The 19,092-nt window shown below is 34.8% G+C and overlaps 6 protein-coding genes across 10 annotated transcripts; 3 read left to right on the forward strand and 3 right to left on the reverse strand.

The window, feature by feature from the left end:
• Window positions 1–212: 212 nt before the first annotated feature.
• LOC131674433 (RING-box protein 1A) lies at window positions 213–1,420 on the reverse strand. The gene is made up of 5 exons (XM_058953120.1): window positions 1,200–1,420; window positions 1,039–1,066; window positions 821–942; window positions 620–705; window positions 213–529 (listed from the first exon to the last, which is right to left on the reverse strand). The coding sequence occupies exons 1-5, from the start codon at window positions 1,293–1,295 to the stop codon at window positions 517–519; spliced, it is 345 nt and encodes a 114-aa protein (XP_058809103.1). The 5' UTR covers window positions 1,296–1,420; the 3' UTR covers window positions 213–516.
• A 286-nt stretch (window positions 1,421–1,706) lies between these two features.
• Window positions 1,707–5,852, forward strand: LOC131674429 (Y+L amino acid transporter 2). Its single transcript, XM_058953114.1, has 11 exons — window positions 1,707–1,844; window positions 2,547–2,696; window positions 2,821–3,043; window positions 3,118–3,233; window positions 3,308–3,433; window positions 3,502–3,646; window positions 3,719–3,842; window positions 3,938–4,138; window positions 4,215–4,364; window positions 4,450–4,627; window positions 4,696–5,852. Exons 2-11 carry the CDS (start codon window positions 2,579–2,581, stop codon window positions 4,761–4,763), a joined length of 1,449 nt encoding a protein of 482 aa, XP_058809097.1. The 5' UTR covers window positions 1,707–1,844; window positions 2,547–2,578; the 3' UTR covers window positions 4,764–5,852.
• A 312-nt stretch (window positions 5,853–6,164) lies between these two features.
• On the reverse strand, window positions 6,165–7,372 carry LOC131674431 (V-type proton ATPase subunit F). Its single transcript, XM_058953118.1, has 5 exons — window positions 7,206–7,372; window positions 6,995–7,076; window positions 6,817–6,899; window positions 6,547–6,669; window positions 6,165–6,465 (listed from the first exon to the last, which is right to left on the reverse strand). Exons 1-5 carry the CDS (start codon window positions 7,257–7,259, stop codon window positions 6,436–6,438), a joined length of 372 nt encoding a protein of 123 aa, XP_058809101.1. The 5' UTR covers window positions 7,260–7,372; the 3' UTR covers window positions 6,165–6,435.
• LOC131674430 (E3 ubiquitin-protein ligase RNF181-like) lies at window positions 7,348–8,608 on the forward strand. 2 transcript variants are annotated; one of them, XM_058953117.1, is made up of 4 exons: window positions 7,348–7,451; window positions 7,747–7,951; window positions 8,020–8,135; window positions 8,205–8,608. In XM_058953117.1, exons 2-4 carry the CDS (start codon window positions 7,756–7,758, stop codon window positions 8,337–8,339), a joined length of 447 nt encoding a protein of 148 aa, XP_058809100.1. In that variant the 5' UTR covers window positions 7,348–7,451; window positions 7,747–7,755; the 3' UTR covers window positions 8,340–8,608. The 2 variants fall into 2 exon arrangements, with proteins under 2 accessions (XP_058809100.1, XP_058809098.1); XM_058953115.1 differs by having other exon boundaries at window positions 7,409–7,532; window positions 8,205–8,607.
• Window positions 8,609–9,164: 556 nt separating this feature from the next.
• LOC131674427 (neprilysin-like) lies at window positions 9,165–13,547 on the forward strand. 4 transcript variants are annotated; one of them, XM_058953112.1, is made up of 17 exons: window positions 9,165–9,411; window positions 9,900–10,034; window positions 10,147–10,227; window positions 10,617–10,819; window positions 10,885–11,070; window positions 11,141–11,239; window positions 11,302–11,437; window positions 11,505–11,622; window positions 11,682–11,772; window positions 11,827–12,003; window positions 12,063–12,163; window positions 12,235–12,311; window positions 12,396–12,447; window positions 12,515–12,582; window positions 12,649–12,791; window positions 12,861–13,004; window positions 13,115–13,547. In XM_058953112.1, exons 1-17 carry the CDS (start codon window positions 9,297–9,299, stop codon window positions 13,292–13,294), a joined length of 2,106 nt encoding a protein of 701 aa, XP_058809095.1. In that variant the 5' UTR covers window positions 9,165–9,296; the 3' UTR covers window positions 13,295–13,547. The 4 variants fall into 4 exon arrangements, with proteins under 4 accessions (XP_058809095.1, XP_058809096.1, XP_058809093.1 ...); XM_058953113.1 differs by having other exon boundaries at window positions 9,165–9,396; XM_058953110.1 differs by having other exon boundaries at window positions 9,269–9,823.
• Window positions 13,548–16,491: 2,944 nt separating this feature from the next.
• LOC131674435 (uncharacterized) lies at window positions 16,492–17,336 on the reverse strand. The gene is given in 6 exon segments (XM_058953122.1): window positions 16,492–16,580; window positions 16,660–16,729; window positions 16,812–16,879; window positions 16,882–16,902; window positions 17,049–17,118; window positions 17,283–17,336. Coding segments are annotated over 6 exon segments (372 nt in total).
• Between the last annotated feature and the right edge of the window lie 1,756 nt (window positions 17,337–19,092).

Genomic DNA, 19,092 nt, shown 5'->3' on the forward strand with positions numbered 1-19,092 from the left:
CTTTCTAAATTTTCTTGTACTTATATGAATCAATTGGTAACAATCAAGTGAACTGAAGGAATGAAGTGCAATAGATTATAAATTATAAATCATGAATTCATTGAAAAAAAATGATTGCCCAACATTACATGTCAAAGTATTTGTTATTGCATGTTGAATAACTAGAAATAATAGAGCTTAAATTAATAAGTGAAATGAACAGAAAGTTACAAAAATAATGCATATATCATATTTATTCTTACATCTGGAAATATTTACATGTAATTGGATTTGTCAAACTTGTTTGAAATGAAAATAAAGTATATATAAAGAGTAATTTATTATAGTGTATTGTACACGTATGAAAGAAAAATCTTTAAAAGAGCAGAAATGAAGATAAAGTTACAAAATAGTTTTACAATTAATACTAACCACAGTGTAACTGTTAAACAGATAACGCAATTTTTTCTCTGATACTTTATCATATCTGCTTGAACTTGGAAATCACATACAAAAATATTTGATGGCAAAATTGGGCTAACGACCATACCTAAAAATGATAAAAGTAAAATTTATTAAATCAACTTTATAGTTACTAAAAATGTTTAGTAATAATAAAAATTTTGTTTGTGTAACTTACTTCTGAAACTCCCATTCACGATTGTCAAGAGGGCAGACTTGCCTGGTTTTTAGCCATCGAGATATGCAGTGGAAATGGAATGCATGCTGTAAATTACATTACACGTAATCAAAAACACAAAAATGGCAATAACAGAACTAATCAGATGAAAATTTTCAAGTATGGATAATATTTGGAATCATATTGCCAATTCAAATTTACATTGCATACACCCCAGGCAACGGTGCACTCCTCACTGGTGGCAGAAGCTTGGTTAGCTTGGCATTCGATGCAGAGGTCCATGATGTGATTACGACAAATAGCGCAGTTATCAACAACAATATCTAAAAAATGATAAAGAGAAATCACAGTTTGCTACAGGTTAGATTCTACAATTTCCACTTATACGTCATCTTATACAAATTGTTGATTCGACTTACCCCAAGCCCAAAGAGCAACAGCATTCCACTAAAATCAACGTATAAAGTCGATCAAATATTGTTGACAAGGCAAAATTTCCAAAAGACATGGCGTAACAAAACAAAATGATGATTGGATTAAAGAGACGGACATGTAAACAAATAACTGTAACGTATCTTACCTTTTTCACTTCAAAACGTTTCTTTTCTCCTTTAGCATTACTCGAAGTCGGCATTTCAACCTCTTCTTCCTCTACATCCATTGATGATGATGCCATTGTCACTTGAAATTTTGTTAAAACAAAAAAACAATGTATCGCAGTTTCTAAGAAACGAGAGAAGAGTAACGAATGCAAGCGGATAAGTGTGGCAGTCAGTTCGGAAAATTCGCACAGCCGGCGTCAACGACGATTGTCGACGATAATCCAAAAGTTATGGCCGGACGTGAGCAACTAGCCATTCGATAAGACTGGCGGGAAATTAAGAAATTAACAACTGTTTTTAATTATTCGTTATTCACTTTATAAAATAATAAATCTTGCTTTTATCATAAATAATTTTGAGTCCAAATTAAAGAAACGCAAGTTTGAAACCGTATTTCAATAGCTTAAGCAGAAAAATGTTATCTAAAAAATGGCAGATAGCGTTGATTTCGAAATTGAAAAATAGATAGAGAACGCGGAGAGCATTTTCGCCGCGTTTTGGATCTTCGCGGCCCTACGAGTCGAATCCTGCATGTTGCGACACATGGCAAGCTTAACCAGGTTTTTAATGTTGTCCACACGTGTTTAATCTAATTAATTGCTGCTTTGTCGTGTCCTTTTTGTGTAAGTAATTACATCGATTTCGCTCTTTTACTTTGATCTTTCATTTTGCTTTGGCCATCAGCATATTCTCGCATAGTATCTCACAATTGTTGGTGTTCAAATTGAAGTAGAATAATTTTTTATGATGTTAAATTCACAGTATTATTAATTATTCATGGATCATGTACTGTTGTTAATTTATGATATTGATTTTTGATTATCTGTATTTTCTCTTGCGTAAATAAATAAGTCAATAAAGTTTCCAAGAAATTTACAGATTAAATTGTTTTGCTCAGTGTTCTAGAATGTATCATGATTATTCAAGACTTACATGCTTGATTTTCATATTTATAATATATTTTCTTAGCTATACATATCACAAATTTGGAGTAAGATATTATGAATAAAGTTTAATGCATAAAAATAGATTTTTGTTACACAATTAGCTGTTACATCATATTTTTGATATTGATTACAATTCCCTTCTCTTTACTTTATTTTATCTGATATTTAGTAATGGTACTATTTGTATAAAAATTATGTTCACTTTGACATGTGTACATTGTGTGAAACACTGTACCCTATATTATTTGTTTCATTTTGTTTCATTTCACTCCAATATTGAGTTTTTGATTAATTAAAATTAAAAGTATTATTTCTTATCTTATTTTATTTATTTCTAATAAAATTTTATTTCTGATAAAATTGTTATTATTATTCCAGATAAAGTTTTGCAAAATTAGTTATCATTTAAAATGGCCAAAAAAACTGTTATAGAAAATTGTAAACCAGGAGAAGACAAAGTGCATATGAAAAAGGAGCTTGGATTATTGGAAGGAGTAGCAATAATTTTAGGAATCATATTTGGTTCAGGTATACCATAATTTATTTATATCTGATTGCTTATTTAGGCTACTTTGAGCTATTTTTACCAATGCCTAATTATCAATACAAGTGTAAGATTGAAGGCATAAATTTAAGTGAATATTTGTTTCAGGAATTTTTATTTCTCCAAAAGGAGTCATACAAGAAGTAAACAGTGTTGGTGTATCTTTGATTATCTGGGTACTATGTGGATTACTATCAATGGTTGGTGCTTTGTGTTATGCAGAGCTGGGTACAAGTATACCTCGTAGTGGTGGAGATTATGCCTACATACATGAATCATTTGGTAACTTGGCAGCATTTTTGTATCTTTGGGCAGCAAACTTGATTTTTGTGTAAGTGTTCCAATAAAACCATAAAGTATTTGATATTTAGAATCACTTAAATAAAAATTTGAATCGGTTTACAGGCCAACGACAAATGCAATAATGGGTTTAACTTTTGCTCAGTATGTATTACAGCCATTCTTTACTAATTGTAATATTCCTGATGAAGCTATTAGATTATTAGCTGCTGTAACAATATGTAATTTTTAATAGTAAACCCTAATGTAAATAAGTCTAATCAGAGTATAATCTTATGTAATAATTCTTATATAGGTTTCTTAACTTTCATCAACTGCTATGACGTGAAAGAGACATCGAAAATGCAAAATATTTTTATGTTTGCTAAAGTTGGTGCTTTAGTAATAATTATTTTGGCAGGCTTAACTTGGCTGTTTATGGGTAAGTGAAACTGAAGTATTTATGCATTATTATTTCAAAAATAGAAGCATTAAAGAATTGATTTCAAGGTAATACTGAAAATTTTCAAAATGCATTTGAGAATACAAATGCCACTCCAGGCAAAGTGGCTGTAGCATTTTACTCTGGAATATTCTCATACTCCGGTTGGAACTACTTGAATTTTATGACTGAAGAGTTGAAAAATCCTTATGTGTAATCATTCCATAATTCAGTGTGGTTATGAAATTTTTTTGAAATTTAAATCACCATATTTTTCATTTTTAGCAATTTACCACGTGCCATTTACATATCTCTGCCACTGGTAACTTTAATTTATGTGTTAGCTAATGTTGCTTATTTAGCTGTTCTGACTCCAACTGCTATAATTGCATCAAATGCCATAGCAGTTGTAAGTTGAATTAAAAAAGTTTTATATATAAACAAATTTTTATATAAGTTGAATTATAAAAATATGAAGTAAATAATGTATATATTTTTTAATAGACTTTTGGAGATAAGCTATTGGGTTATATATCGTGGATTATTCCAGTGATGGTTGCAATTTCTGCTTTTGGAGGACTTAGTGTGCATATAATGACTTCCTCAAGAATGTGCTTTGTTGGTGCGAGGAATGGACATTTCCCGGCAATGCTTAGTCATATTAACATCAATAAATATACTCCAACTCCGGCTTTAGTATTTTTGGTAAATATAAAATGAATTTTTTATTCTCAATTTTCATTCAACAATAACTAATGATTTTTTTCTAACTTTTTCTCAGTGCATTCTATCTCTGATTATGTTATGTACCAGCAATATATTTATCCTTATAACATATTGTAGTATAGTAGAGTCAACATTTATTATGCTTTCTGTTGCTGGAATTTTGTATTTACGGTACAAAAGGCCTGATATGAATAGACCTATTAAGGTTTGTAGAAAGATTGAACAGTTATATTCAAAGTGGATTAAATATAGAATATATAATTTGTCATCATTTTCTTTGTAATTTTTAGGTGTCTCTTTGGGTTCCTATATCTTTTGTAATAATTTGTGCTTTTCTGGTGCTAGTTCCATGCTATGAAAAGCCATTTGAAGTGGGAATGGGAGTTATTATAACTTTATCTGGTATTCCCGCGTATTTAATTGGAGTTGCTTGGAAGAACAAACCATCAGAGTTTCAAGAGTTCAACGGTAAACCATCTTTTGAGAATGCAAATTATTACATTTATATGAGTTATAATCAATCAAATTTTTTTTAGTTAAAGTTACACATGCTGTCCAGAAGTTGTTCATGTCCGCTAAAGAAGAACGGGATGATTTTAATTAAATGTGTACATCACGATTTGCACAATTTGCTTACATTATATAAAGAATATTTCACTGCTTTACAACAGACTGGTTAGAAGATAAGGTTCTGTTTCTGAAGTACATATCTACAAGTGAGTCACTTTTATAATATTGAAATAGAAAGTAGCTATAACTTTATAAAAACGAAGTTATAGCTTACTTATTTGAGTACAAAGAAGCTAGTTTTACATCATCTTGAATCATGGATAGATTTTCTTGCGTAACCTATTTAGTTTCATTTTTTGCTAAAAGTGAATATTCTTTTTATTAAATATAAACGAATGTTGGTATTCATAGTAAATTTCTTTTAAAACAATGAAATGGATGTGGAATTTTTCAGTACTACTACATTAGGTATATAATGTAGAAATAATGTATTAATGAATGAACCATAAATTTTCACACGCGCGCGCGCGCGTGTGTGTGTCTGTGTGTGTCTCTGTGTGTGTGTGTGTGTGTGTGTGTGTGTGTGTGTGTGTATAACAGAAGTACAGATACAGATCAGTGAAAATATAAATGATATACTTTTTATTCATGAGAAGAATTCTAATCAAGGTAGTTATCTAAATAAATTAAAATTTTGTATCTTCCTAAATTCTAGTAAATTGTATATTTTATATTTTTGTTGCACAAATGATTAATACATTAAAACATTTATATAAAGAATGCATTTTGTAACTTTTCTTTTAAGTTCATACATATACGTGTCAGAATTAAAGTTAGTACCATAATTTTCATATAAAATAAAACTAGTCTTCAATGTTGAAATAAGAAAAAGATTTTTCAAATGAAATAGTCAATGATCTGATATTCTACACAAAAGTATATTAGTCATTTAATTACATATATAACAAATTTACTGTGTATTTCTATGTTTATATACTAAATATATGTACACATCTAGCTTTTCATTTAAAATTGCTGGACTGTGATATAATGTTATCGAATGATCTATTGAATGTAAGATAAGCGTGTTGAGTGTTTTGTGAGTTGAATTTATTGATTCAAAACTCAAATTGTAATTAAGATAATTTCAAAAATTGAAACTTTAATCTGAAAACTCATTAATAGGGTAATTATTGTAAGCTTGGGTATGAAAACTAAAATTGACAATGTTATTAAAAATGAAAAAAAGATCAATTTAAATTTGATCTTTTTTTCGATTGTGTGAAAACTAAAATAGACAATTAGGTTATTAAAAATGAAAAAACGATCAAATTTAATTATTAACTAATTTAATTTAATTACTATCTAAGCAAATAGTATTATTACTGTACATACGTCACATCAATGTTATTGAAAGGATTTTCTATTCTAGCGACTCATTTCTATAGTGATGTCGTGCCTTATACGTATTTTTTGTATAAATAAAATTTCAGTGACTGTACATCAAAATCTGTTTTATTTTTTACAATACAAACAATGTATCTCATTTTTTTCCGACTTTTTCGGCACCTATTTGAATATTAGACGCGAGTTCAGCCGTGCCAATACAGAAAATATGTGGCGGAATGTTGTACACACATAACATTTCAACAATACTGTACGATAATACAACGAGATATAATAATTAAGCTAATAAATATTGCAATTCTTATAATTTCAATTCATAGGAAATTAAGATAATAAAATTCCATTTTAAGGATCAGCAGTTAGTGAATATCTTCAGGATTAAACATACCCTGAAAAATTTATACATTGATTAAGCATTGATACTATTAATGAAAGCTATTTGTTAGAATAAACTTTATAGACTATCTTACCTTAGCACGTCGCAGAATAGAATCTTTACTAGCATCATAGGGATGATCTTTACTTGGGATTTCCAATACTGCAGGAATTGGCTGTGTATGGCTGTCGATAACATGTCGAATCATCTCTGCAATCTGAGCATACAATCAATAGAGATTATTAGAACTTTCTGATAATTAAATTTTTCCACTATAATCTTATATGAATAATTTATTTTCATTAATGTTCTAGCTCTACAATTATTAAAAGTTAATGCTGCTTTTCAAAACATTAATACTCACATTTTGGTTGATGAGAATGATATCAATGTCATCTCGTTTGATGAATCTTTTGAATGTCTCCTCAATATCACCAACTGCTGTATCTGAAATTTTGAAAGAAAAACATTGTTATCATTAAACTTGATAGGTAAAGTTCTCTTAACTAGTGGTGTACTCATAATCATTCATTTTAGCTTACTTTTGTCAATAACCATAAAGTTTGGATGACGGTTCTTGTTGATTTCCCCTACACCACCCAGTAGGAATCCCACACAGGTATCCTATATGGTTCATAAATAAAATTTGGTAAAATTAAAAGTGCCAAACTATAGCTCACAATAATCAGCATTAGAAGTTTTCTTTCTCTAAGTCGTCTTTCCCTAAGAATATTATTTTCGATGTTGTATTACCTCGTCACCAATGACGGCTAACAGTTTTCCCTTTCCAGCGGAATGCATCGACATTTTTGTTGTTGATTGATTTTTGTCTTAACAACAAAAGTTGTTGCAGGATAAGGCAAAAAAACGGACTTTACTTTAGAGCAGATCTTGTGTCTTGTGATCGACCAACTAAATCAGCTGACCTCGTTCGTCACGCCTAACCGTAAGGCTAGTTTTACTGTGAATGGTTACGTTTCTATGAAGACGCATTTGTAGGTTGGGTACGATAGGTGTTAAGACATCATCGTTATATTCAATATTTACGTAAAAAAAATATATTGTTATAAACATTCTTGTGTAAGTAATTACTAAAAACTTATTAGTCAAACATCATAACTAATTACGTTAAATAACCTAAATTTGTATATAATTTAGTTTAACGGCTATTACTTGCACAATTCAATGGTATAAAAAAAGGAAAAAACTTTTTAAATTTTTATTAGATTTCAATTATACCACTCATATTAAAAGTTTAATTTACATATTTATTAACTATTTGACAAAATTACAGCTTCAAACTATGGCTGATTATTTTCAAGAAATGGGCTGGGTTCCTTTAGCAGAGTTTGAAGGACCTAATCATTTAGTGCAAATGGCAAGGTTTTTGAGAGATTCTGGTATGTGGGATCTTTTAGACAATCATGAGAGACTACCACCACCAGCTTCTAAAGAAGCTGTCAAAAACTTGGAAGAAGTAGAGCATAAAAATGAAGCTGGTAGGAGTGATACAATTATTTATACTTTTGTTTTATATTGGCTAATGATGAACCATTAAATTTTTTAGGTGCTAAAGAACAATGTCCAGTTTGTTTGATAGATTTTGAGAAGGGTATTATCTCTAAACGTATGCCATGCAAACATTCTTTTCATAAAGAATGCATTGAACCTTGGCTAGAAAAGGTAGATTAAAATAATCTTCTAAGTATCTGGAGTAAATGGATCATAGATTTATAGGTTGATTTTTTTTAGACAAACTCTTGCCCTGTATGCAGACATGAGTTACCTACCGATGATGAAAATTATGAAAATTACAGGAAAGAAAAGAAAAGGGCTGTTGAAAGAGAAAAGGATTTAGAAGCTCTACATGATTCAATGTTTTCATAGTACATTGCTTTTATTATAATAAAATTACATTCCTGTTTATTTGAAATTTATGTATGTTTTTATAAGAGTTTAGTATTTTAATAGATTCATTAGTTAAAAATTTGCAAGTAGTATCAAGAATACAATGCGTTCTGTGACTTTCTGTATGTAGATGCATGGAAACAAACTATCAAGTGCAATTAAGTAAACTTCTAATGACTAGCCAGTTGTATTATAAAGATATAAATTAAATCACATGGAAAAAATTCGATACTATACCTGACTAATCATTACCATCATGATATAAAAATGAATTGTTAAAAGATATGCTTGTTTGTTGATGTAAAATGTATCTAGATGTCTATAAATTGAACAATCAAAAGTGGTGTTGGAAATCTTCCAAGATCATAAGTGTGAGTTTATATGCATACCATCCAAAATTTCTTACCGACGTCGCTAGACCATCCATTTATAAATTCTTTCACGCATGAACATTTTAAAAGTATTTGTTAATTCTGATGACGTCTGTCAAATCGTCTGATATACGCTGCCATTTCGATCGTTTTAATTAATTACTCATTGGTTAGTTCTTATGCACTAAGCTGTTGATGAGCAAACGTAAAGCACTATATGCATAATTTCCAAATAACAAGATACACAATGTTTCACCAAGACCGAATTTTCGTACGTATGAATGAACGACATAAAAATTCGCGTCATCAAAAAAATATCGAATCACATTGTACGCCTTGGCAAACTACTTGGCGCATTATAATATACACGAAATTCTGGCGTTCTTCGAAGTGCGCAAGCTGCCGGGCTGCATAAAGCAATCGATCGTCGATCGTTGGTGGTCAGTCTGTGCTCGCGACTCGTAATAGTAGCGCGTGTGTGTGCCTGCGCGCCTGCAAAGACAATGCTAACATCGTGTTGGCAAGCGCCGGAAAAATGTTTTTGTATTAATAGAATAGTGCGATAATGACGACGACGATCGTTAGGATTGCTCTGTTTATCGCGACCACCACGGTCCTTGGCGAGGCCTCACTTTATTCATCGTCCCTTACTGCTTCGTCGACAGGTGCTTTTGTCGAGAGTGGGTGTCGTTCGGGGATGATTTCTTTAGAATGCCGATAGCTTTGTTTAGTGCTTGCTCGAATGACGGTTGTCAGCGAGTCAAGTTTGCTTTAAACCAACGATTTAGAGCACACAGTGTTGTTAATTTTCCAAATGCAGCAGCTCGATCGAAGGAAGCAATCAGCGAGAAGTAATAACTTATTCGTAAATCGTTGCCGCGAGTTGGAAATTCTCAAAGCTAAGGACCGGTTTCAATGGAAACTTGAGGTTATTCTTATCACTCGCAATGCAGCAAGTACCTAATCGTACATTGACAAATGTTAAACTAATTCGAGACTTCAAAGTTGGCTCGCTCTCAATCGATCGCTTGCAAAAAAGCGACGAAATATCGTTGCCTTGGCTAAAAACCCACCGAACATCCAATTACAGTAGTAAAAAATAATCGATCTAAAAAAAGAGCTCCTCAGAGCAAAAAGTTTCACCCGATCCGTTTTCATTGTTGACCAGATGTGAATATGAATCCATGCGAGAACTTTTACACGTACGCGTGCGAGAGCCAGTACAAAAAGCCAGATGGCTCGATATCGGGTTTCAGATCTCTCGTCGCCGAGGCCCAAGACAACGTCATTGCCAAATTGAAAGGCAAGTAGTCGCATTGTCTCTTTCTCTCCCACTCTCTCAAGATATTTCGCAATATCGCACACGCACACGCGGACGATTAATCAGCCTTTAGCCGATTGATTCTCTCTTGTAGCTATCTTAGAGGACGACGATTTCCCAAACGTTTATTCAATCAAGATCGCCAGGAGCTTTTACTCGGCTTGTATGGACACAGGTATTTGTTTTTAGTTTTCGCTACTAAAATGTGCCACCGCTGTCGTATGGTAGATTATAGCTCGGTGCGCGGTCTCTCAGCGCGATTGCAAATTAGAGCTTAGCGTGCACGTACAAAGATGCATGTGGTTATTTTAAGCGACGGGGCGCGCGCCCTTTCGGAGACACGTGCTTTTTCCAAGGGCATCTGGCGAACGACTCAAGGGACATTGGGTTAGGCATTGTCAGAAATTAATTGCTAGCGTCTTGCTGAGAGTAGCCAACAAACGTGCCGCGCGCATTGTTGCACTGTCGTTCGGTGTCAGATGCCCTGCCGAGGCGCCCGCTCCTTTCACGGTCAATGATGAAAAATCGAATCCGATAATTTGCATGCCATGGCACTACGCTCAGAGCAAATCGACGCGCAAGGTGTGAAGCCAATCTGGTCGATACTAAAGGAGCTTCGCGGCTGGCCGATAACCAGGAAATATTCCGAGAGCGACAGCATCGCTAACTGGCAGGACTTGCACTCGTTCTACGGCAAGATCAACGTGTTCCCCCTGTTCGAGATTTCCGTCAACAACGACGCTCTGCGCCGCACACACAGCATCCTGGTATAAATAAAATCGGATTTGCTGCCCTGAACTGCTCTGTCTATGCGCGTGCAATTGACTTGCAGTTACGCCAGCCAAAGACGATTATCCGAGAGCCATTTCTCTATCAAGCGAAGACGTTCTACAAGTACGTGGATTACATCAAGACAGTGGCCATGACGGTCGCCAATGCGAGCGACTCGGCGGTGTCGGAGGACGAAGTTACTGCGCAGGCTAAGCAGATCGCCGCGTTCGAGGCTGAATTGTCGAAAGTATATATAGACAACCTGGCAAATGAAATTTCGATAGGGCAATCAGTGAGATCGATCGCTTCGTTTTTAGATGCTGGAGGCGAACGATCGATTGGAGCTTTACAAGCCAACGTTTCTTCAAAAGTTGCAGAACACCACGAATTATTTACTGAGGAATCGAGATTACACTGTGAGGGCTTTCGATAGTTCGCTTCGGGATCGATGCTTACTTTCGCGCCTTATTCCTTTCAGTGGAATTGGACCGAGATCATCAACGCAGTTTACCACGCTAAATTGGTGCATTACAACGACGCCGTGGACATCGCGACGTACAGCTACTTTCCGCGGTTGGTGGAGCTCTTGCACAGAATACCAATGCGGACAGTGGGTAAGCGTTCGACTGGCGCTTCGAACTCAAGTATCTGTGAATTCTGCTTAATACCTCTGGCTGGCAGTTAATTACATACACTGGAAATTCGTGCACGTGCATCTGCCGCACACGAGCACCGACATGCGGACTTTGTTCTTCGGCATGAAGAATTTTATGTGCGAGCCCGTGAAGAATGTGTCGAGGTATGATTAATCAAGCGTTTGGCTTAAATGATATAAGACGGGATACTTTGGCATCGCAGATGGAAATTTTGTGGCTTCGAGCCGTCGCTTGATCCTGTATTGTCTTACGCTTTCGCGAAGAAATATACATCGGCGAAGACTGACAAAGCTGTAAGTGTCGTGCGATCGAGTGCTTTTTTGAGCTTGAAAGTTGCCTTTTCGTAGGTACAGCGTGTTTTGAACGATGTGAAACAAGCGACGTTGAGGAAGATTAAACGTTCGTTTTTACTGAACGAGGATGAGAAAAGAATAGCCGAGCGCAAAGTATTGAGCATGAATTTCGTCCTTGGCGTTCCAGAGCCGTTCAAGAATTTATCCGTAGTCAACGGTTATTACAAAAAGGTGAGCTGCAAATTGCATTTACGAGCGCCGAAGAAAAACATGCTGGGATGATGTTTCAGTTGACGATTTCGAAGAATTATTTCGACAGCGTGCTGACTTTACGCAAATTTTTTAAAATCAAAGAGTTGGATGTGATCGTTGATGGCAAACGCACGTTCTCGTAAGGACTTCCTGAAAGATTCTCGTGGTATCTTGCATTGGCAAAGTTAAACAAACTACTTTTTTGCACAGGGCTAACAATAATTTTTTGAGGATCGCTACCATCAGCAGTCTCGGCTCGGCTTATGAATTTTTCGATAATCGCGTTCGTAAGAAACAATTTACATTATCTATACTCTGCGCTGCAGCCACATATCGTTGTCTTACTATGGCAATCGACTGTTTCTTTCCAGTGATCAAAGCTGAAAATCTCATGCCTCCATTGTTCGATGCTGACTATCCCGAGTAAGTGAAATGATTGAATTTAATGCATGAATTTAAACATTCATGCTTTCCTTTTTCGTGTGCGTAGGTACAAAAAGTACGGCATATTGGGCTTCATAATTGCCTACGAAATAATGCACGCGTTCAATGATGCAGGTGACTGAACTTCAAAATACAGTGTCGTCGAGTAGAATTGATTTATTGATTTTGTTGCACTCGCAGACTCGATTGGAGGCACCAAATCACGTGGGGATTTGTACTCCGAGGAAACCAAGTTAAAGTACTGGAATAAAATGGAGTGTTTTATCAATCAATACGACAACTACTACATTCCGGATCCATTCGACTCACAGAAACACGTCTATGTAAGCATTAAAAAAAATTATCAGGCTGCGTTTTTACTTTTTTAACGAGAAAACATACATAATTGCAAGGTCGACGGCGACAGATCAGCAATGGAAAACATGGCAGACTCGGCGGCAATTCAAATATCGTTCCAAGCTTTTCTCGACAGAGCGCGAAAACTCGGAGTCTCGTCATTGGAGGACGACGAGGACTTTTTCGCCTCGTTCGCTGCGGTAAGTCCATTTCGCAGAAGGAACAAAGAAAAAATTTTACCGCGCATAATTACAAAGTTATGTGAATGTTCTGAAAAGAGAGGGCACGAATTTTTTTCTCTTCGTTACAGCTACTCTGCAGACCCGAGCTGGAGGAATTTTATTTGAGCCGTTTCAACTTGGCATTACGAACTTTGCCGCGATTCCGTGTCATTGGATCTCTATCGAATACTAATGAATTCGCTAAAACGTTTTCCTGCTCCAGCGGCGCCCGAATGAATCCCGAAATAAAGTGTAACTTTTGGAATTGAATGCCGCCACCGAAGCGAACTCTTCTATCCTATCTACCCTCCCTTCGACGAATTCATCTTCTTTCTCTTGAATGCCTCGATCAAAAATTAATATTTCTATCGAGGACCGATTGTACGCAGCTTTCCAGCGACCAACGTGCATGTGATTGCTGAATAGGCGTTATTGGAAATTAATTGTAATATAGACAATTGGCTGATTGGAAAAATCTGAAAATATATTTTACCACCGTGCACTCTAGGACTGAAAATAAAATATTGCTTTGACTTTTTTATTCGATAGTAAAGCCAAGGAGTCCCTCGCACAACGTCACTCTCAAGCCAACTGCAAAAAAAGAAAAATACTGCGTGAGAAGTCATAAAAAGGTATACGTGCTATTGCCGGACGCACACACACGCAGTCCGTAAAAATCAGCGGATCGATTGGTAGTTTCTCTCCTACCCGTAAGGCCATTTCTGCGATTGATACGCGCTGACCAAACTTTATACCTTTTGCGCGTGTGCGATTCAAATTTCGCTCGTAAGCGCTTTCGCGTGACGTATCTTTCTTTTTGTGCACACAATCGACTGGTTTTTGTTTGTAAGAGTAGAGTCACAAGTTTTGGCACGCTGTCAATAAAAAGGCTGATCGTGTGCCGTATAGACGTTGGCTTAACATTCGGCGGGAATGTGATTCGAAGTATTTATTGACACGTTGCTGCGGCTGAAATGCAATGAAATTTCTGTTTGTGGTTACTTAAAGGTTGAGTCTTGGCAAGGAGTGAAATGTAATTTATGTTTTGGCAATTCGCGTGTTACTTTTTCACGTAGTCATTTTATAATATGATGTAGTGTATTTGTGTCGTAGTCGATAGTTTGATTAAAATTTTGGATTTTTTTTACCGTCAATTTTTATTCTACAAGCAATAGGTGCTCCAAAATGTTCTTATGATCAATTTTATAATGTATTCTATGCAATACGTGTGTCTATGTGTGTGTATATTTGTACTGTATAGGATAATGAGCTGCTAATTAGTTTCATCGTGGCTGGACATTTTTCACAATGACATTTCATTTCACTCTATTCTACTAATAATCCACTTTGATCAAATGCAGTCGCGCCTATAGTTTGCTACGCATACGTGAATCAAAACCCGGTGAGCTATTTAAGCGTGCTCATTTTTTTTAAAAGCCATATAGTCTATCTATTATGCGCAAAAGTGGTGCAACGATAGCTTAACAACTCTGACTGGCCTGAAGGCTCTCAGAGTCAACCTTAGTAACTAGGAAATCGAAGTGATTTTTGCATCCGCAGAGGAGCGAGTAGTCGATGCATTATCGCCGGCTGATTGCGCGCACCGATTTGAGTTAAGTGACTGCTCTGCGAGAGCAGAGTCGAATTATTTCCTGCGCTCGCTAACGACCAATTTCCTCGGTGAATTGCTTCCGGACGACGACGACATCGAAGAAAATTATTTAACCAAGTACGTGAATGCGCGCGCGCGCGCGTGTGTAGGTGCGACGAAAGAAGTTGAGACACTGGCAAATGACGTCATTAGCAGTTTGAACGAGCAAAGTGCTGACGCGACAGTCATCGTCGTTGCGGGGGTCCATGCGTCGTTTTCTCACTGCCCTTTTTTTTGCTCACGGTTGCCACGGTGGATACTTTTCGGCGAATGATATATATTTCTCTGACGTTGGACAACGTAAAGAGAACGAACATCGTATCCAGAAGTAAGTAGAATAATCGCGACATGGTCAGCCTAAGATGCGACAGTGACAAAACATAAAGCTTGTGTGAATCTTTATGATCATAAACGTTTAAATCTTACAGTAGAATCGAGATCAGCGAGGCGCTGTAACCAAGGTAATTGCTCGACATGCAGATCTTGCAGTCATGTATATATGGTAATGTTGGTGGGTGTTCCCCCTCTTGGTTGGTCTGACTATCAAACCACCTTCTCTCCACCTCCTCCATTCGAATTTCGGAAGTGCATTGCGGCTGTTACGCGCTGCATTCATAAGAGAGATGTTTGAAACGTTGTAAACGTACGTATAAGATTTGATAGTGGCATGGAAGGACGATATGAAATTCCAATGTTGTGCTTTCGTTGGACATACAGTTGAAACAGCGTATGAGTTTTTATATGGCTCATGAATTACGTCGATGGGCTTTTTTTTATTTTGCATGGTTTCTGTTCTCATTAGAAGGCAGATTACGAGTTTGATCCGAGCGTGAAATTGCAATGAAAAATATGACATTTGTGAAATTTAAGCGAAGATGGGAAATTGTAAAATGCTATTATGACGTCAGTGACTATCGCTGATATAAATATTCACCGACAGAGATAAGCCAACGTCGATTGAAAAACCTTTAGAAAACTAATCCTCAAATGAAAAGACAGCAAAGAAAAACTAAAACGCGTAAATCTCAGATAAGCCCATAAAAAGCTCTCAACGTAAATTCGGTCTCAGCGATACACTTCCTCGACGGGGTAGGAAGAAGGGGGAGAGAGAGAGAGAGGCAGCGGTGCGAATTATCGACTGTTGTGTCAGCGCTTTACGACCACGTCATCCATTAAACAGGGTTCCGTCGTAATCTTGCGAAGCTAGAGAGAGAGAGAGAGAGAGAGAGAGAGAGAGAGAGAGAGAGAGAGAGAGAGAGAGAGAGAGAGAGAGAAAGCAGAGAATATTACGAGCGTGACCGTTTTAACGAGCGAGTCGCCTCATTGCCGATCGCCTCACTGCTCGATTCATGAGTGATGCTATGGAAATGCTGCTACTGCCGACTATTTCGACTATTTCGCATTGTATTTAGTAATGTCATCTTTCGATGTATAGGCGATTTTGCGCATCTATCTCAGACTATAGCATATACTTAATGTAGGAGCTAGTTTGATTGTCTATAGATAATCTGTCGATTGGAGTTTACTAGTAGTTTGTCGCAGCTAACTTTCTAACTGTAATTGCTTTTGTCTGGCTTTTTCTCTTGTATAACAATTTTCTGTACAATTGTTTGTGGGACTAGTTAGTTTGAGGCATTCACATGATAAAATGATAATGTAGTGGTGGAAGGCGTTTATCACAAACGAAACAAATTTAATTGTGGGACCATTAATTTTTATTGTATAATCCAATGTTATCCATTATGACGTCAATTACTTAATCAAAAAAGCCAAAAATATATGACATTCTTAATTAAAATGCTTTGTCCTTCGTAATTACAAATTCAAATCTGTCAGTGTAACTTTTTCTTTGTTCATCATGCAGTCCATGATTTTAGTGGCAGTTTCACATTTGTCCTTTCCGCCTTCAACATTAAAAATTATGATTGTCATATTCCTAAACTAATTTGATATGCTCAAGATAATATTACAAACTACACTTACTCATAGTTTTACACTCGTCAGCATGTGGTACCGTCATAAACTTATCAGTCATTTTTCCTTCGTCGTCTATCTGAATTATTAAATTTAAAAAAATGATTAGACCGAAATTATGCATTTATGTAATAGATGAAGTAATTAAAAATATAGCTGACCATTCCATTATGTTTCATTACACAGTGCGTAAAGCACATCGTGTCTTGATTCATCGTGAAGATCTTGACTTCTTTAAGTCATCAATCATTTCTAGAATACGGATTAAATAAACATACAATAACTTTATTCAAGTAGTATAGAAAAATTAAGTAAATAAGTTGTGTATAAAGACAATACGCCAAAGAGGAAATTCTTATCAATATTCGTAGTCAACTAATTTTGAACGTTGTTCTTACTTTGATCCATGTGATTTTTATCGGCACATTCTTTTACGTACTGCACTTCCTCTGGTTTGGGAGCTGTATCCTGTAACAGTTTGGTGTCTGAGTTCGCTAAATATTAAGTTTCATAATTAAGTCCAATAGAAATGACAAATGGTTTGCATGTAGCGCCAGAATTTTTTTCATAATTAAAGTCAACAAATTCAACTTATCAACAAAATGAGTATTTTGTGTTTAAAAATTACTTACACAATAGACTCCAGCAAAGCAAATTGCTACACAGACAGCGAGTAAGAATTTCATGTTAAATGTAATTCGTAAACAGCTGTAATGCTAATGTGAAATATTTTGAACTAATGATTGTCAAGCGATTCAATATTACTTATATATGTTGCTCCCCATTTTGGTCTTGATCTTCAATATAGATCACGCAAAAGGCGGTATACTGGGATAGCTTGATACAGTTTGATTATTTCTGTAAAACTTTTACCGTATCATTGGATCACTTTATCCTCGATTTCCAACCAGGCACTCGGTTAAGATTCTCATTTTATTAAAAAATATCAAATAGTATTTTATAAAATTTCCCTCAAAATAACGTCGCGAGAAAATTTTATTGACGATAAAGGTTTCTTTCTGTTTTTAAATAATAGAACATTTTTATTTGCAAGTGCATTATAAATTAAAAGTAGGCATAGCAAGATATATTAAATATTACTGTTAACTATATCTGCTCTGATCTCATTTAAATAAATAATTTTGTAAATAACTTTGTAAGTATACAATTATTAAATCAGAAAAAACTTTGAATAAGAATGGTTCATTCATATGGATACCCTCGTTAAAACCCATAAATGCCATGTTAATTTTCAAATGTAAAAAAAATTTCGTAGAAAAAATTTTTATTGATTGATATTGCAGTGTCAATTTCGATGCTATTTTAAATGCAATTTAAATATTCAGTCATTCGATGAATTTTAGGCGACATAAGGAATTTTCTTTCTGCTGTAAGCGAAATAATTTAGGATAAATAAATTTCTAGAAAAGGTGGTGTCTGAGTGAAGTAAGCCCGTTTTTGTGCAAAAGTTTAAAAAATGTGTTTAAAAAATCGTTATTTAGAATTAAACGAAATAAGGGTTTTAAAGTTTCTTCCAATTTAACAATTCCAATATAATTTTCCATGATAAAATCTACAAAGCGACTAATTAAAATTATTATTAAAATACTAATCCTATAATTATGTATTTTTCGGAGTTTAGATCTACTGAAATTTTCCCGTATTATCTGCACTGATGGAATCAAAATACGATAATGCATACTATGTATGCTGGTTTCATTAATAGATCTGCAAAGTATGGTCCATTCTGTAGATATCTTACTAAGGACAAATAAAAAATAAGATAAGCAAAGTATTTCATAATACGAGGAAAATTGCTTTGATATTACTGTTAATGTATTTTAGAGATAAAATGGATATGGAATGAACGTGGCACCTTTTTTCGTAAATTCGATTTTCAATGATTTTAAAAATTGATAAAATGTGCGTAAGAGAAAAAAACTTTAGCGAAAAAGTAGTTAAAAAGTTGACTTGATACTACCATCAAATTACTACCTTTAAGTTGTTACTATCACCAAGTATGATATATATATTATATTTTTATGTTTATTTGAGTGAACAAGTAGTTGTAATTTAGTTTGTACTTATATTTATGTACCAATTCTCCGAATAAGATCTTTATGACCTTCTTCGGGGCTTTGCACTTCCAACAGTAGTAGTAATATAGTTTTCGACAAATAAATAAAAAAATTAATAAACAATAACGTTTTTGGTAATAATATATCTTAAACATTCAACGGAAAACAGAGAAAGGAGGCGATATGTATAGGAAACCTTGAATTACATCTGAACAATGGCACTTGACTTGCAGCTGACTCTGAATCGCATTCAATATGAACTATTTCCTCTTGAATTCAGCCAAACTTCAGTTAATTTGTTTGCTTATTATTTCCCATACATGAAATTAACAAAGCGGATATAATATTATTAAAATTTTACGAA

This window comes from Phymastichus coffea, unplaced genomic scaffold, assembly GCF_024137745.1.
Source record: "Phymastichus coffea isolate CEN01 unplaced genomic scaffold, Cenicafe_Pcof_1.1 PCOF00242, whole genome shotgun sequence".
In the NCBI taxonomy this organism is placed as follows: domain Eukaryota; kingdom Metazoa; phylum Arthropoda; class Insecta; order Hymenoptera; family Eulophidae; genus Phymastichus; species Phymastichus coffea.

Coding starts and splice junctions, on each gene's coding strand:
- LOC131674433 (XM_058953120.1), bottom strand. CDS start 1,295: ATGGCATCATCATCAATGGATGTAGAGGAAGAAGAGGTTGAAATGCCG. Junction 1,067..1,199: donor AACGTTTTGAAGTGAAAAAG/GTAAGATACGTT, acceptor CGTTGATTTTAG/TGGAATGCTGTTGCTCTTTG. Junction 706..820: donor TTGCCTGGGGTGTATGCAAT/GTAAATTTGAAT, acceptor TGTAATTTACAG/CATGCATTCCATTTCCACTG.
- LOC131674429 (XM_058953114.1), top strand. CDS start 2,579: ATGGCCAAAAAAACTGTTATAGAAAATTGTAAACCAGGAGAAGACAAA. Junction 2,697..2,820: donor AGGAATCATATTTGGTTCAG/GTATACCATAAT, acceptor TATTTGTTTCAG/GAATTTTTATTTCTCCAAAA. Junction 4,365..4,449: donor ATATGAATAGACCTATTAAG/GTTTGTAGAAAG, acceptor TGTAATTTTTAG/GTGTCTCTTTGGGTTCCTAT.
- LOC131674431 (XM_058953118.1), bottom strand. CDS start 7,259: ATGTCGATGCATTCCGCTGGAAAGGGAAAACTGTTAGCCGTCATTGGT. Junction 7,077..7,205: donor TAGCCGTCATTGGTGACGAG/GTAATACAACAT, acceptor TGAACCATATAG/GATACCTGTGTGGGATTCCT. Junction 6,900..6,994: donor CTTTATGGTTATTGACAAAA/GTAAGCTAAAAT, acceptor TCAAAATTTCAG/ATACAGCAGTTGGTGATATT.
- LOC131674430 (XM_058953117.1), top strand. CDS start 7,756: ATGGCTGATTATTTTCAAGAAATGGGCTGGGTTCCTTTAGCAGAGTTT. Junction 7,952..8,019: donor AGAGCATAAAAATGAAGCTG/GTAGGAGTGATA, acceptor TAAATTTTTTAG/GTGCTAAAGAACAATGTCCA. Junction 8,136..8,204: donor TTGAACCTTGGCTAGAAAAG/GTAGATTAAAAT, acceptor GATTTTTTTTAG/ACAAACTCTTGCCCTGTATG.
- LOC131674427 (XM_058953110.1), top strand. CDS start 9,679: ATGCAGCAAGTACCTAATCGTACATTGACAAATGTTAAACTAATTCGA. Junction 11,071..11,140: donor TCGAGGCTGAATTGTCGAAA/GTATATATAGAC, acceptor CTTCGTTTTTAG/ATGCTGGAGGCGAACGATCG. Junction 11,773..11,826: donor CGGCGAAGACTGACAAAGCT/GTAAGTGTCGTG, acceptor GCCTTTTCGTAG/GTACAGCGTGTTTTGAACGA.